At 43.4% G+C, this 17,289-nt stretch overlaps 1 protein-coding gene across 1 annotated transcript in view; it reads left to right on the top strand.

Annotated features, from left to right (window-relative positions):
* The window catches only part of KCNG1 (potassium voltage-gated channel modifier subfamily G member 1), a 128,550-nt gene extending 113,892 nt beyond the window's left edge, over positions 1-14,658 (top strand). The window contains exon 3 of the mRNA XM_075350597.1: positions 7,774-14,658. Coding sequence (XP_075206712.1) covers positions 7,774-8,532 — 759 coding nt within the window. The 3' untranslated portion in view covers positions 8,533-14,658. The remainder of the gene's footprint in view (positions 1-7,773) is intronic.
* The last annotated feature ends 2,631 nt before the right edge of the window (positions 14,659-17,289 follow it).

The following is a 17,289-nucleotide window of genomic DNA, read 5'->3' on the forward strand; positions in this document are numbered from 1 at the left end:
CATGTTTGACAGTGGGGATGGTGTGTTCAGGGTGATGCTGTGTTGCTTTTGTTTGGCACTGTGCCCATATAGTTCGATTTTTTTTTTATTTTTTTTTGTTTCATCTGACCAGAGCACCTTCTTCCACATGTTTGGTGTGTCTCCCACGTGGCTTGTGGCAAACTTTAAACAACATTTTTTTATGGATATCTTTGAGAAATGGCTTTCTTCTTGCCACTCTTCCATAAAGGCAGATTTGTGCAGTGTACGACTGATTGTTGTCCTATGGACAGACTCTCCCATCTCAGCTGTAGATCTCTTTGGTCATCCAGAGTGATCCTGGGCCTCTTGGCTGCACCTCTGATCAGTCTTCTCCTTGTTTAAGATTACATTTTTGAGAGACAGCCGGGTCTTGGTAAATTTGCAGTGGTATGATACTCCTTCCATTTCAATATGATGGCTTGCACAGTGCTTCTTGGGATGTTTAAAGTTGTGGAAATCTTTTTGTAAGCAAATCCAGCTTTAAACTTCACAGCAGTATCACGGACCTGCCTGTTGTGTTCCTTGGTCTTCATGATCCTATCTGCGCTTTAAACAGAACACTGAGGAGGTGCATTTATACGGAGACTAAATTACACACACAGTTGGCTTATATTTATCATCGTCAGTCATTTAGGACAACATTGGATCATTCAGAGATCCTCAATGAACTTCTGGAGTGAGTTTGCTGCACTTGAAAGTAAAGGGGATGAATAATATTGCACGCCCCACTTTTCAGTTTATTCTTTTTTACAAAAGTTTAAAATAAGCAATAAATTTCGTTCACCTTCACCATTGTGTCCCACTTGTTGTTGATTCTTCACCATAACATTAAAATTATCTTTATGTTTGAAGCCTGAAACATGGGAAAAGGTTGAAAAATTCAAGGGGACCGAATACTTTCGCAAGGCACTGTATTTTAATGAATGACCAAGTACTTATCTTTTGTAGACAGAACGGCCAGTGATGTAAACCGAACTCTAGAATTAACATGGTACCATGCGTTAATGAAAGAGGCAGCGCTCTGACTTCCTCACGGGCATTTTCTGTACTGTTCTTGTGGTAGACTGCAGGACAGATGGTCTCATAAATACTTGATCACAATTTCAACCAACAAGCTAAGTGCTAGGGGTAATAATACATTTATATTTTGAAGGTTTATAGTTAAAGAAATATCTTTTATATATAATGATTCGGCATACATGCTTTACCAAGAAAGCTCCTCTATATTGAAGTCTATAGTCGGTGCGGATTGGACTCTGAAACCTGGAGAACGGGGCTTAGCAGTACCATCTTGAATAGCCAGCAGGTGTCCATGCTCGATCACCATTCCGTTCACTGTCTTTATTTTCATTGGACTACCAAAAAGTTCTGTAATCAGCTTTCACCTTCAGTCCCATAGACAATGAACAGAGTGAAGGTCCAGCGTACTCTCTGCTCCATTGAGAGTAGGGCTACAGAGCCCTGGTATCTGATCGCTGGTGGTCCTAGTGGTGAGATCCCAGTGATCAGCAAGTTATCTCTTATCCTTTAGATAGGATATAACTTGTTATTTTGGGAATAACCCTTTAACAGTGTCACTGTACCAATTGAGTAACCAGTCTTTCCATAACCTGGGGCTAAGATTCAGCATACTGCCCCTGACCCTTATGTTAGTAAGAAAATAAAGACCGTTGCACTCTGTAGTGCTAAGATATGTGTAACAATGACTATGGGAATATAGACTTGCATTACTGCTATGGAAAACTTGTAAAAATTGAGATACGTAGCACACAAAAATGGCCAGTTTTATGAGAGCCTAACAGCCAACGTCAAGGCGACCTCTTAAGGCCGCTTTACACACAGCGACATCGCTAAAGCGATGTCGGGGGCACGGAATTCGTGATGCACATCCGGCCTCGTTAGCGATGTCGTTGCGTGTGACACCTACGTGCGATCAAAAAAGGTCACAAAATCGTGCAAAATCGTTTATCATTGACATGCTCCCCTATTCCCAAATATCATTGCAGCTGCAGGTACGATGTTGTTCGTCGTTCCTGCGGCAGCACACATCGCTATGTGTGACACCACAGAAACGAGGAACCTCACCTTACCTGCGGCCGCCGGCAATGAGGAAAGAAGGAGGTGGCCGGGATGTTACGTCCCGCTCATTTCCGCCCCTCCGCTTATATTGGGCGTCCGCTTAGTGACGTCGTTGTGACGCCGAATGAACCGCCCCCTTAGAAAGGAGGCGGTTCGCCGGTCACAGCGACGTCGCTAGGCAGGTAAGTAGTGTGACGGGTCCAAGCAATTTTGTGCGCCACGGGCAGCGATTTGCCCGTGACGCACAAACGATGGGGGTGGGTACGCACGCTAGCCATCTCGCTAGCGAGATTGCAGCGTGTAAAGCGGCCTTTATTGTTGGGTTAACCAATGTCCTTCTTTGGGTTAAAAAACCTACATTATATGGGCGGACAGGAACTTGCAAATGGAGAATTGAAATAGCTTAAAGCTGAAGAGCAGGAGTGTTCAATCAGAAACCATGACCGTATAATCTAAGAAAAAGACTTCCTAACTTTCTAATGTGAACAGGTGCAAACTGAGCATGAAACATTGTAACAAAAAAGGAGACAGTTGCACTCTGTAGTGCTAAGATATGTGTAACAATGAATATGGGAATATAGACATGCATTACAGCTATGAAAAACATGTAAAAAAAATTAGATATTTAGTACAAAAAAATGGTCAGTTTTATGTGAGCCCAAAAGCCAACACCAAGGCAACCTCTTGGTTTTTGTTGTCATTGGACTACCAAAAATAGCAGAGCGCTGTAATCATCTTTCGCCTTCAGCCCAATAGACAAAGAATGTAGCAAAGGTCGAGCGTACTCATCTCTGCTCCATTGAGAGTAGGGCAGCAGAGCCCTGATATCGGACAACTGGTGGTCCTAATGGTGAGATCCCAGTGATCAGCAAGTTCTCTCTTATCTTTTAGATAAGATATAACCTATTTGGGGAATAACCTTTTAATAGTGTCACTGTACCAATTGAGTAACTAGTCTTTCCACAACCTGGGGCTAAGATTCAGCATACTGCCCCTGACTCTTATGTGAGTACCCTCACTGGAGAAGAGTGGCTTGACATTCACATATCAGTCATAGTCTTGCATTAGTGTTACGTCACCACCGGAGTCCGCTCCAGCGACTTCTACTCCGATCGCCAGGCGATGCCGTGTTCCTGCCGTGGATGGTGCTGGTGATGGGAGAGGAGACGATGCTATATATAGATTATATTTTATATATATATGTGTATATATATATATATATATATATATATATATATAATCCATCTAATATATAAAGCTGAATGTGTGTGTGTGTGTGTCCAGGATTGGCATCCGCACCGTCGCAGCTTCTGCCACAAAATTTTGCACACTCACACTTCTGGACCCCGAGAGCGTCATAGGCTATGATTTGAGGGGAAATTTTAACCCTGCTCTTTACAGTTATTCACCAAAAAACCTGCCTCCATTAAAGCGAATGGAGCTGGGAGCCACAGTGCAGCCAGAACTTCAGAAGAATGCGCGGCCACGCCCTTATATGGAATGTTGGCGTGTCACAATGCAGCCAGGGAAAGAGGCAGACACAGACAGGGTAAGAAACAGACATAGACAGGGTAAGAGAGACACAAAGAGACAGAAACAGACTGACAAGGAAAGAGACAGACAGAGACAGACAGGGAAAGAGAGGGAAAGTGACAGACAGGGAAAGTGACAGAGATAGATAGACAGGGAAAGAGATAGATAGACAGGCAAAGAGATTGAAACAGACGGAGAAAGAGACAGACAAGGAAAGAGACAGACAGACAAAGAGATAGAGAGAGAGACAGAGAGATATATACAGAGGAGGAGACAGACAGAGAATGGGAGAGAAACAGAGAGACAGTTACTATCCCGGGCAGCGTCGGGGGCTATGTTGTGAGGCGAAATTTTAACCCCGCGCGTTCCAATTTACCAATCAATTTTGCCCCTATCTACATAATGGGGAAAAAGTAAAACGAAAAGTGTTGGCGGCAAATTGACAGCTGCCAGATGTGAACAAGGGGAATGAGAGCAATTGCGCCAAAGAGTATATACCGTACAGTTGCTAAGGTGGGGCCCCGCCATGGGATACTCACCACACTCGGGGATATGAACACACACACAAAATGCGCCACACACTACCACGTACATGAACACATATACCACCCTCAGCACACATCTCACCACACATACACCAACCTCGCCACATAATCGCCCTAAAACACACACAAGTCTGGTATTATCCTTCAAAAATGAAAATCTGATTAATAAGCAGCCAAACTACAAGAACAACAAATGTACCACATAGGAAAAACGGCAGCTGCCAGTCACATGACCTGTCTATTATGTGTATGTGTGAGCTAATATATACTGTCAGGGGGGAGGGCTTTCTGTTGCCTGGAGATTTATCAGGCTGCCAATAGCAACCAATCACAACTTAGCTTCTATTTTGGTACAGTTAATTAATGTGAGCTCTGATTGGTTAATATAGGCAACAATTTATAATTACATTTCTATCTATTTGTTTTGTGGTTTTTGTGTGCAGAATACATTTTTGTTAATACATTCTACTTTAACAGCAGTTATTAACCCGGGCGAAGCCGGGTAGTACAGCTAGTATATATGTATGTGTATATATGTCTATATATATATATATATATATATATATATATATATATATATATATATATATATATATATATAAAATATATAGTGTGTGTGTATTGAAAACATGAATAAGCTGTATAATGTACAAAGAACGCCACGTGTGATCAGGGGGACTGATTTGCTCATACATGTTGTATTATACCCCTTCTTTTCATTCTTTATACTCTCACATCCCTCGGCTGACAGAGGGATGTCTTTTATCAACCATACTGATAGGTTTCCATAAGCTAAACAGTGTCCCTTTATACTATGTTAGACCACTCTACACAGCCGTATTTTAATATGCAATCATTTTGCCCTACAGACAAAAAAGCCAAACAAGCCAGAAATATTGCTAAGTAGATGCAATTACACTAAACTTTCTTCATACCAACCCACTTTAGATGATATGGGCAGTGATCTTTCCTGGTGCTCTCCACCTTTAGTATGAAGAATGCGGTCAATGAGTAGTAGCCATCAAAGGTTACAACATGAATACATCAAAGAAGTCATAAAAAGTGATGTGAACATTAATCAAATCTAGTCACTGCCATTCACCTCTATAGCCCTAGGTCTAAACTCAATGTACAGAAATAAATTACACTCATGACAAAGTGACTAAGATGAAATAATCTCATACATGTCACTGTCATGTGTCTCCAATCAATGTATGATCACTGGGATAGGAGCTGTGTAGAATATCAAGGTCTCATTATTATTTTTTCTATCACTGGGGAAGGTGTCCTTACATCTACTTGAAATGTATTCCCTTAAATGACAGCAGCTTCTTGGCACATTAATTGTATCAGTTCAACCTATGAGCTACATCTGAAGACTGATGCATCCCCAGTGTATTTGGCAAAATAAGGTGCCACAATAGATGGACGCAACCAATACTTGGTTAATAAAGCTAATCTATACAAACATAGTCCTCTGTAAGCCAGCATATTAGTAGTCAATAAGTGTAAGGTGTAGTGTCTTTCCTTGGGGAGATCGGCAAGCCGGTGTAAGGAGACTTCTAGGCCATGCAATGCTCCTCTGGGAAATTAAATATGCAAATTGTATCTTCTGAGAAGAACAGAACTGGGTGTCTAGTGCCACCTCTTGAAAGCAGCAATCATAAAGGGTCAATATTGACCCTTATAGGGCCTTGCCGTAAAAAGCTAAAGCAGACACATGTTTTCGGGTGTTGGCCCATCTTCAGTGCAAAGCAAAAGATCTGATTTGGCTTGGTGAGAGGCTTCTGACAGGGATCTAAGGTTTAACGTTTCTCCTTGTGGAGAGTGTCAAGCAGGTATAAGGAGACTTATAAGTTATGCAATGATCATCTGACCTGTCAGAGGACTCTCATCCAGCCAAAATATACCACTTGAATAAAAGAGGTGCAAACACCCTGAAACACGTGTGTGCAAACAGGGTGTTTGGTTTGGCTTTTATCCAAAGTCATATGGCTAAAATCAATGGCTAAAGGATCAATATTGACTCTTAGGATTTTCTTCCAATAGGTAGAACAAGAGTTCAAGTCCTATTCTTTTCTGAAATGACCATTTGTGTATTTAAAGTTGCAGAGAAGCATCTCGTGGTGTATAAGTCTCACTACACCCAACTGGGACTCTCCACAATGAGAGACACTACACCTTAAAACCCCGTCAGAAGCTTGTCACCCAGTCAAATCAGATCTCTTGCTTTGTAGTGATTAGGGGCAAATAACACCCTGAAACACGTCTGCAATTAGACTGTCTGATTTGGTGTTTATACTAAGGGGTGCTTCACACATAGCGAGATCGCTACCGAAATCGCTGCTACGGCACGGTTTTGGTGACGCAACAGTGACCTCATTAGCGATCTCGCTGTGTGTGACACTGAGCAGCGATCTGGCCCCTGCTGCGAGATCGCTGCTCGTTACACACAGCCCTGGTTCGTTTTCTTCAAAGGTGCTCTCCCGCTGTGACACACAGATTGCTGTGTGTGACAGCGAGAGAGTGACGAAATGAAGCGAGCAGGGAGCAGGAGCCGGCATCTGGCAGCCTGCGGTGAGCTGTAACCAGGGTAAACATCGGGTAACCAAGGTGGTTACCCGATATTTACCTTAGTTACCAGCCTCCGCAGCTCTCACGCTGCCTGTGCTGCCGGCTCCGGCTCTCTGCACATGTAGCTGCTGTACACATCGGGTTAATTAACCCAATGTGTACTGTAGCTAGGAGAGCAGGGAGCCAGCGCTAAATAGTGTGCGCGGCTCCCTGCTCTCTGCACATTTAGCTGCAGTACACATCGGGTTAATTAACCCGATGTGTACTGTAGCTAGGAGAGCAGGGAGCCAGCGCTAAGCAGTGTGCGCGGATCCCTGCTCTCTGCACATGTAGCGACGTTATGATTGCTGCTGCGTCGCTGTGTTTGACAGCTAAGCAGCGATCATAACAGCGACTTACTAGGTCGCTGTTACGTCACAGAAAATGGTGACGTAACAGCGACGTCGTTATCGCTGTCGCTATGTGTGAACCCAGCCTTAGTCGTGGCAACACTCATTAAAAGATCAGTATTGACTTTTAGGATTTACTTTCAATAGGTAGATCTAGACTTCAAGTCCAAGTCATCTCTGAATAGACAATGTGTGTATGTAGTTTTCCAGAGTAGCATCTGATGGGCTATAAATCTCCATATACCGACCTGAGATTCTCCAAAATGAGAGATGTTACCCCTTAGAAGCCTGTCACCCAGTCAAATATCTTGCTTCGTACTGATGTGGGGCAAATAACATTCTGAAACACGCAATTAGAGTGTCTGATTTGGCTTTTATACTAAGTCATATGGCCACACTCATTAAAGGATCAATATTGACTTTTATGATTGCTACTTCCAATAAGTGGTGCTATAGTTCCTGTCCTCTTCCTCTCTGCAAAGACAATTTTCATACTCATTTAGTAAAACACTAGAAGCCCCTAAGTAATAATCGGATGTTAAATGTCCAGGGTCCTACATTCAGTAGCTTATTTTGGCTAATTACTGCGCGGTATCTTTTTCTGCTTTTTGACTGTTTCTTCTTTTCCACAGGGTGAATGTTCCAGCATGTGCTATAACATCTTCATAGTGGAGTCAGTCTGTGTGGGCTGGTTCTCTCTCGAGTTTATCTTGAGATTCATTCAAGCTCCCAGCAAGTTTGCATTTTTGAGGAGGCCTCTGAACCTCATAGACATTGTGGCCATACTACCTTACTATATCACGCTGGTCGTGGACCACACCTCAGTGGACCAGAAGAAGCCTGGATCAGGGAACACGTATCTGGATAAAGTTGGCCTTGTACTTCGCATACTCCGTGCCTTGAGGATTCTGTATGTTATGCGCCTTGCTAGGCATTCACTAGGCCTGCAGACATTGGGTCTTACCGCCAGACGGTGCACACGTGAATTTGGTCTGTTGCTGCTTTTCCTCTGTGTAGCCATTGCCCTTTTTGCCCCCTTGTTGTACTTGATTGAGAATGAAATGGCAGACTCTCAGGAGTTCACTAGTATCCCTGCTTGCTACTGGTGGGCAGTAATCACCATGACCACTGTCGGATATGGTGATATGGTGCCCAGGAGCATACCGGGCCAGGTAGTGGCTCTCAGTAGCATCCTGAGCGGGATTTTGCTGATGGCCTTTCCTGTGACTTCTATCTTCCACACCTTCTCTCGATCATATTTGGAACTGAAACAGGAACAGGAGAGAATGATTTGCCGGCGAGCGCAACTTCTGAACAAGACTCAGCTTGGCAACATGTCGCATGGAAGTGACCTCATATCCGACAGCATGTCCTCTGAGGCAAAGGACTAATACAACACGAGACAAAATAGGTAGAGAAGTTACAGCTGGAGTAATAGCTTCTTAAAGATGATTCAAGTAGGGTGTTGCTTTAGAAATTGCAAATCCAAGGAGGCACTTCTGCGTCCAATAACGATACTGGGTATCACCAGGCACTACGAGGGCACATGGTCAAGAAAAAGAAATGTCTGTCTCTGGGACAAATCCCGCCAACTTGAAATGAAGATCCCTAATTTTTTGAGATATGAAATATAATTTACCAAAATTCAATGTAATCCAAATATTCTAAAGGATTAATATTAATGTGTATATTTAACACAATTTTCCAGCTTATACATGGATTGAATTTGCATAGAAACTTGTGTCACTTTGTAAATCCATTCTATTATTTCTCATGTATTGATCCTAAGCTACAAGTTAGTTTTATAAGCCAGAGTTGCATTTAAAAGCCATAGCTTCAGAGCTGAAATCTCCCATCTTCAGGAGTATATTTCAGAATGTAACTCAGGATCAGTACGAGATATTTACTTATTTATTATACATTGTTTATATGGCACCATCATATGCCCCAGCGCTGTACAGACATCATCATCGCTGTTCCCATAGCTGTTCACAATCTAAATTCCCCATCATTATGTCTCTGGAGTGTGAAAGAAAACCAAGAGAACCCAAAGGAAACCCATGGAGAACATACAAACTCTTTGTAGATGTTGTCTTTGGTGGGATTTGAACCCAGCACTGCAAAACAGTGTTAGGCTACATTCACACTTGCGTTGTTTTGCATCAGTAACAATCCATTGCCTTGAGGAATTACGGTATCCTGCAAAATATTTTGCTGGATTCAGTTTTTTCCCTATAGACTTCTATTAATAAAGGATTGCAATTGATGCTCTTGCGTTGCATCTGCCGCGTGACGGATCAGTCGATTACTGACTGACCGTCAGGCTGTAGGAACGCAGAATGTAACATTTTTTAGAGTGGCAAAAAAACGCACTCCGCAGGTGTCTGTCGCAATCCGTCAAGAGCTATAATGGCTGTCTATGGTGCTGGATTCCGTCATAATCCGTCACACGACGGAATCCAGTGCTGGATTCCGTCATGCTCTACTGAGCATGCCCAGCATGTTTGGCACACCCAGTCGGCTGTCCCGAACACAAACGGATCACGACGGATCCGTCAAAAAACAGACGCACAACGGATGTAACAGACGCAACGGATCAGTTTTCAACGGATCTGTCGTGTCGCAATGACTGACCTGCCAGATTTAAAACAACGGAAGTGTGAATGTAGCCTTAACCACTGACCCATCGTATCGCCCATAAGATGAGTTATAAATGTTGACTGATTCTGCCAGCAGAATTGTGGGTGCAGCTCTGCAGTACAAGATATTGTGCACACATTTAATATTTTGAGCACTGTTGGTGGAAAAACGTTACGCAAAATACGTTTTGTTTTAGTTTGGGGTTTTTTAAGTACGTTTTTAGGCTATGTGCGCACGTTGCTTTTTTTACTGCTTTTTTAATGCGTTTTTCCTTGCAGATTTTAATCAATACTGCAAGAAAAAACGCATGCCAGCAAAGTCTATAAGAATCCTGACTTACTGTGCACATGTTGCTTATTTTTTCCTTGCATATTTTGTTGCAGAAATAAAGAAGCAGCATGTCAATAATTAAATCTTGCCTATACAGTATATAATCCAATGCTTTATTACTGCAGTGGATTATATCTGTCAGGGCTGCACTCGCAGCACTGACAGTTCGCCTCACACACCATGCATACGGCATGATGTGCGAGGCTCTCCGTAGCTCAGTAACCCAGGGTTGTCATGGTGACGACCCAGGGTTGCCATGGCAGCGATCGGGTCCCTGTGATCACATTACAGGGACCCGATCGCCAGGCAGAGGTAAGCGATTCCTCTCTCTGCCTCTTAAATGCTGCGATCGTATTGATCGCAGGACTTAGGGGTTAAACTGCCAGGGGTGGCGCGGGCATTGCTTCTGGCAGTGAGAGCCAGGTTCCAACTGTAACATCAGCCAGAAACCAAGCAGCGATCGTAGGGGTACAGCGCAGGAACCCCGGCGATCGCCATGATTTAAAAAAAAAAAACAAAACATGAAAAACGTAGAAACACAATTAAAAAATGCACATTTTGTTCTGCGTTTTTCCTGCCAAAGCATGCAGTATTGTGTGGCGAAAATCTGCACACAAATCTGCTACGTGTGCACATAACCGTACTTGCATTTTTCCTCATTCATTTGAAAAACACTACAAAAATGCTAAAAGAATTCACATGTAGAATTGAAGGGAAAAAAAAACACTTTAAGGCTGTATGCGCACTTTGCGTCCAGTACCTTGCAGAAATCAACACATCCTCTGGCAGAATTTGCCATTGTCAAATTTGGTTTTGACCACAAAAACCCTGAAAATACGCTTGCGCTTTTCCTGCGTTTTTACCGCGTTTTGACCGTGTTTTACATGCTTTTTCATTGCCTAAAGTCAGATGTGTTTTCAATACAAATACACTACTAAATAAAGTTTAAACATTCAAACACTATGAAAAAAAGGAAAAAAAATAACAAATATGTTTTAAATCATAAACAAAATAGCTAATTTTAGTAAAAAGATTATTGTGATCTAATATTTATGTATAAAATAACATTAAATTATTGTTTTCCTATTATTTTCTAGTTGGACTATATGTGTGTGAAAAGGGACGCATCATAACCTCACTATATTGTCAAAAATGCATGCATTTATTTTGTCAAAAAACCATGTAAAACGCTAGGATTTTGATTAAAGGGTGCTTTACACGCTGCAACATCGCTAACAATATATCGTCGGGGTGACGGTGTTTGTGACGCACATCCGGCGCCGTTAGCGACATCGCAGCGTATGACACGTACGAGCGACCTTCAACGATCCCAAATGTGGTAAAAATCGTTGGTTTTGGAGAGGTTGTTCTAAAACAAAATATCATTGTTTGGGCACTAGCAATGTTGTTCCTCGTTCCTGCGGCATCAAACATCGCTATATGTGACACCGCAGGAGCGAGGAACATCTTCTTACCTGCGTCCACCGGCAATGAGGAAGGAAGGAGGTGGGCGGGATGTTACGCTCCGCTCATCTCCGCCCCTCCGCTTCTATTGGCCAGCCGCTTACCAAAACACAGCCAAAAAGGCAAAAGCAATGTGTGAACAAGCCCAAAGTATTTCCCAAAAAAATTTCTGCACCAAAAGCGTGTCTGTTGGCAGGAAAAAGAGTGCGTAAAATACATATGGTTATGCTACGTTTTTGCCTTCCTTTTTGATTTTTCATTCGTTAAAATGGGTGAAAAACACAAAAAAAACGCTGAAAGAAGTGAGATGCTACGGATTCGAAACAGCTTCATATCTGCCAGGAAACACAAGCAGAGTGCTCATGAGATTTCAGAAATTCATTCACTTCGTTGATACATGAAAATGCTGCGTTTTTGTCACAGAAACGATGCAGCAAAAACACGACGTGTGAACAAAGCCTTATACAGGTTCTGAGGATCAGTACGAGAATACAGATACATTTACAGCAGTAATCCTAAAGTTTATTTGCAAAACAGTTACTTATAGACTGGAAAAAATAAGTAAGCAATTAATTGAAACTACCACCATCCAGGTGGAACCAGGTCCCATATAGTTTAGTCTTTATAGTGGCTCAGTGGTTAGCACTGTTGATTTGCTGCGCTGGGGTCCTGGGTTTAAATCCCATCAAGGAAAACCTCTGTAAGGGGTTTGTATGGTTGTTCTCTGGTTTCCTCCCACGTACATGCTGTCAAGGCGGGCCATAAATTTACTGTGATGCAATCTAATTGTTCATCTACCTTAAACCTGTCTGCATCCAAATTAGAGTCATTTGGTAGTAGCATGCATACTATTGTTCCATTCAGACCAGAGACATGGCACAGATCTGCATAGAATAAAATGACTGTTTAATACGGAAGTGGGCAATACATTTAAAGGGAATTATTGGCTAGGAGCCAATAATACGTAACACGTCTAATAGGGAATTTATTTTGTGAGCTCCAATGGGGACAGTGATGATATCTGGATTATGATGGTGCTATATAATCAAGTAAATAAGTAAATTCTGCAAATGTGGAGTGTCACTTTACGTGACTTGAGCCATACACCACAAAGATCTTTACAGACCTAATGATAAAAGAAATAATAATTTACCAATCTGTGAAGTTAAGAAACGTATTACCCTAAAGTTAATATGGCTGGACCTTATCAGGAAGCGCTGTCTGGCTTAGACATTATGACACTTTAATGGGATGTTACGAAAATTATAGCTGTGATGATCACAATGTCGCCGGCAGGCTTAAAGGGAACCTGTCAGGGGATTCATGTTGCCCGAACCACAGGCGTCCACTGTAATACTGTCAGCCAGGTATGTTTTCCTCCAAAATGCTATCAGAGAAAACATATTTGGAAAAGTCAGTTTGGGACTATGCATCTGGGACGAGGCAGCCACCTGGCAGCTTTTCCTCACCCTTCTACCCTAGATTGACACCTATCGCTCTCTCTGTGAGTGTAGGGGCAGGGAAAAGCCACCAGGGACCCTTCTTGGACTAGTCATCCCAGACGCGTAGTCCCCACATGACTTTTCAACATACAATTCCTTTCATGTGCCGGAAGGAGTTAGGCATAAAATATACACTGCTGCAATAACACATCATCTGATTCCTAATGCCTGTGGTTTGGGCAGCATGAATCTCCTGACAGGTTCTTTGTTCACTTTTAAAGGGAATTAGTGACTGGAAGGGGTTTCTTACAAATAGTGATGTCTCCTTTTATTATTTCATATATAATTAAAGGAAATCTGTCAGCAGATTTTTGCTACCTCCTCTGAGAGCAGCATAATGTAGGCAAAGAGATCCTGAATCCAACAATGTATCACTTAGATTACTGGGTGCAGCCATTCAGTGTTTTTAAATTTAGCAATGTAGCAGAGCTGAGAAAGCTGCCCCAGCCCACACCAGGCTATGTACAATGTCTATAGACACTGAGCTGCTAGTCACAGCAGGGGCTGTGCCAGAGTAGCTGACCTCTAGTCCTGCAATGATAATCTCCTAAATCTAAAACAAAGATTGCAGGTAAACAACAGCAGACAGTGTGATAAGAAACACTTCCCTGAATTCTGTGTTAACCCCTATAGCATGCTGTCTTGAGATTACATAGCAAAACCTGCTGACAGATTACAGTGAAGGTAGTAGATGACATTTTGAGTGGTTAGTCTCTATTTTTGTAAGGTCTTAGGAAACTGTAGCCTGTAAATTGACGCTAAGGATTCATGTGGCTGGAAACATCAGGTCATACTCAGTATTACCTCTGCTTGTAGCATGTTGATGATGATGCTTATTACACCTCTTTGGTGATTACAATTTTCTCCCTAACCAGACAATGTAAGGGATACTAATTTGTAGTGTCTTAATGGATGTGGCATAAAAATGGTAATCTAGATGAACCCCATCTGCTTAGAGAAAAAAAGCCATATAGAAAACAATTTATATCTTTTCCTTGTCTTGTATGAATCTTGAATTACATCATGTCTTACACTTCAGTCACTTTCATAGTAAAATGTACTATGCTATAACCAGAAAGCCAAGAATCTCATTCCGCAGGCAGATCTGACACTGCTATATCACAAGTCTGACAGCAGGGAGGCGCCAAGTATGTTCCCAGGGACCGGGGGGGGTGGATATGCCAATGGCGGGCCCAAGACGTAAGGGGGCCACTACCACCTCCAAAGCAGCTTCTATCACAACTTATTGGATGGCAAAGGGCCTGTATACTGTTTTTTGCACATGAGCCCTCTTCTGTCAAGGACAACTGCTCAGTACGTGGAGAGAACATATAGAAGACAATTACTTGTAAAGTTACGAAACTTGAAATGACGCCGTACACTTTCAGCATGTTTGCTAAAAAGCCACAACGCTCAGAAAACAGTTTATAGCTTTAATATAGCATATTTTTGTCTCAACTTCTGTGTTTGAAATCATATTTTTGTCATAAATGATATTATTTATAAGATGTTATTTGTAGATATGTGTACATAGAGACGTGGTCACCTGGACTGTGATTAATAAAGTGGCGATAAAACGTGTCCGTCCTCCGTCGCCTGGTTCTTTCCTGGGTGAACTCCCTATAATTGTCCTGCGCTGCAGAGGAGCACCGGGTTGTGCGCAGACCTCCATATGGAGGATTAGGGGGAGAATGAGTCATTAGAAAACACAGATGTTCTGTAACTGGTTATCATGCGGAGAGGAGTTTATATGACAGTTGTAACAATAAGTAGGAAGGTTTGTTTGCCAGATTGAGAAAAGCTTTGTACTATAGAGACAAGCAGGTTTGCCGTCCTTGCTGTGATCACTGAATTAATCTCCTGCAGCACAGCTCGCTGCTTGCGCTGATCAGACAGATGGAGCGGCACATAGTGGGATAGATTTCGCGGATCGCTTCTAAGGAGGATTTACAATAGAAAACATGTTGTTCATACAGCGATGTGAGCTGCGAAGCTGTGTCGGCTCTCGGTGCTCATGGTCTGCCGCCCTGGACCCAGACTGATCTAATCTCTACAGAGCAACTCTACACCATAAACACCATAGATATTAACATTAGAGAAGATATTTCTCACCCCTGGTGTCTAAAGGGAACCTGTCTGACAAGCCATGGGCAGCATGACTCAAAGCCTGGCAGCAGTACTAAGTTTCAGAGACTTAGTTTAGTGAAGCTAAGGGTAAAAAGCACAGATAGGGCATTACCAGGTAAATAAAGGGAATTAATCAAAGAGATGAACTCATCTATTAGGGTTGTGCCAGTCACAACCCCTACCTAAAGGGGGCTTTACACGCTGCGACATCGCTACCGATATATCGTCGGGGTCACGTCGTTAGTGATGCACATCCGGCGCCGATAGCGACATCGCAGCGTGTGACACCAAGGAGCGACGATCAACGATCGCAAAATCGTTCAAAAACGGTGATCGTTGACACGTCACTCCTTTCCTTAATATCACTGCTGCCACAGATACCATGTTGTTCATCGTTTCTGCGGCATCACACATCGCTATGTGTGACACCGCAGGAACGATGAACATCTCCTTACCTGCGTCCACCGGCAATGCGGAAGGAGGTTGGCGGGATGTTACATCCCGCTCATCTCCGCCCCTCTGCTTCTATTGGGCGGCCGCTTAGTGACGCCGCAGTAACGTCGCTATGACGCCTTGAGGGAGGGATTGTTCGGCAGTCACAGCGACGTCGCTGACAAGGTATGTGCATGTGACGCTGCCGTAGCGATAATGTGCGCTACGGCAGCAAGCACCAAATGTCACACGAACGACGGGGGCGGGTGCTATCGCGCTCGACATCGCTAGCGATGTCGCAGCGTGTAAAGCACCCTTAAGAGGGCCTGAGAGATGGAAGCTCGAAGGACATTATTAGTGTAAGACAGCTTATGTGTCAGTGAATATGATTTCAGTTAAGAGATCGATTGACAGAGAGACAGACAGAGAGATGGATAGAGAGAGACAGAGAAAAAGACAGCAAGAGAAGGATAGAGAGAGACAGACAGAGACAGTGAGAGACGGCTAGAGAGAGACAGACAGAGAGACAGAGAGAGGCAGACAGGGAGGGAGACAGAGGCAGATAGAGTAAGAGATAGACAGCCAGAGAGACACAGAGAGAGATAGAGAGAGAGACAGAGAGCATGGCAGACAGGGAGGGAGACAGAAAGCGATGGATAGAGAGACAGACAGAGAGAAATGGATAGAGAGAGAGAGACAGAGAGAAAAAGATATAGAGAGGCAGACAGAGAGAGAGAGAGACACTTAGTTACTATCCCGGGCAACGCCGGGTACTACAACTAATACTGAATAAATGCTATTTACCGGCATATATAGGATTAATGTGCAAATAAATGGCGTAATATTTTGGGGTTGATATCTTCTGTGAATTGACAGCTGGCATCAAGCCCAAGGGTTTGTACATAGGGAGAGACCTGTCAGTCAATTAGAGCGGTGTGGGGTGAAGCTGACCGGGTGCTGGCTTAAGGGGGCTTTACACGGTAGCGATATCGCTAGCAATTTGTAGCGATAGCGAGCATGTAAGTACCCGCCCCCGCCGCGCATGCGATTGTTTGTGATCGCTGCCGTAGCGAACATTATCGCTACGGCAGCGTCACACATACTTACCTGGTCGGCGTCGTCGTTGTGACTGCCGAACAATCCCTCCTTCAAGGGGGAGGGACGTTCGGCATCACAGCGACGTCGCCGCAACGTCACTAAGCGGCCGGCCAATCAAAGCGGAGGGGCGGAGATGAGTGGGAAATAACATCTTGCCCACCTTCTTCCTTCCGCATGGTGGCCGGCGGCAGGTAAGGAGACGTTCCTCGCTCCTGCGGTGTCACACATAGCGATGTGTGCTGCCGCATGAGCGATGAACCACCTGGATAAACAACCCTTACCGATTTTTGAGTTTGGGACGACCTCTCCATGGTGAACGATTTTCACCATTTTTGAGGTCGCTTAAGGTCGCTGGTCAGTGTCACACGCTGCGATATCGTTAATGACACCGGATGTGCGTCACTAACAACTTGACCCCGACGACCAAACATTAACGATATCGCAGCGTGTAAAGCCCCCTTTAGAGTCTTTAAAAAGAACTTGTCATGCTGAAAAAAATGCTATTTACCTACATACATAGGATTAATGTGCAAATAAATAGTAATAAAATGCTGC

The sequence above is a fragment of the Anomaloglossus baeobatrachus genome, chromosome 5, assembly GCF_048569485.1.
Source record: "Anomaloglossus baeobatrachus isolate aAnoBae1 chromosome 5, aAnoBae1.hap1, whole genome shotgun sequence".
Taxonomy (NCBI): Eukaryota; Metazoa; Chordata; class Amphibia; order Anura; family Aromobatidae; genus Anomaloglossus; species Anomaloglossus baeobatrachus.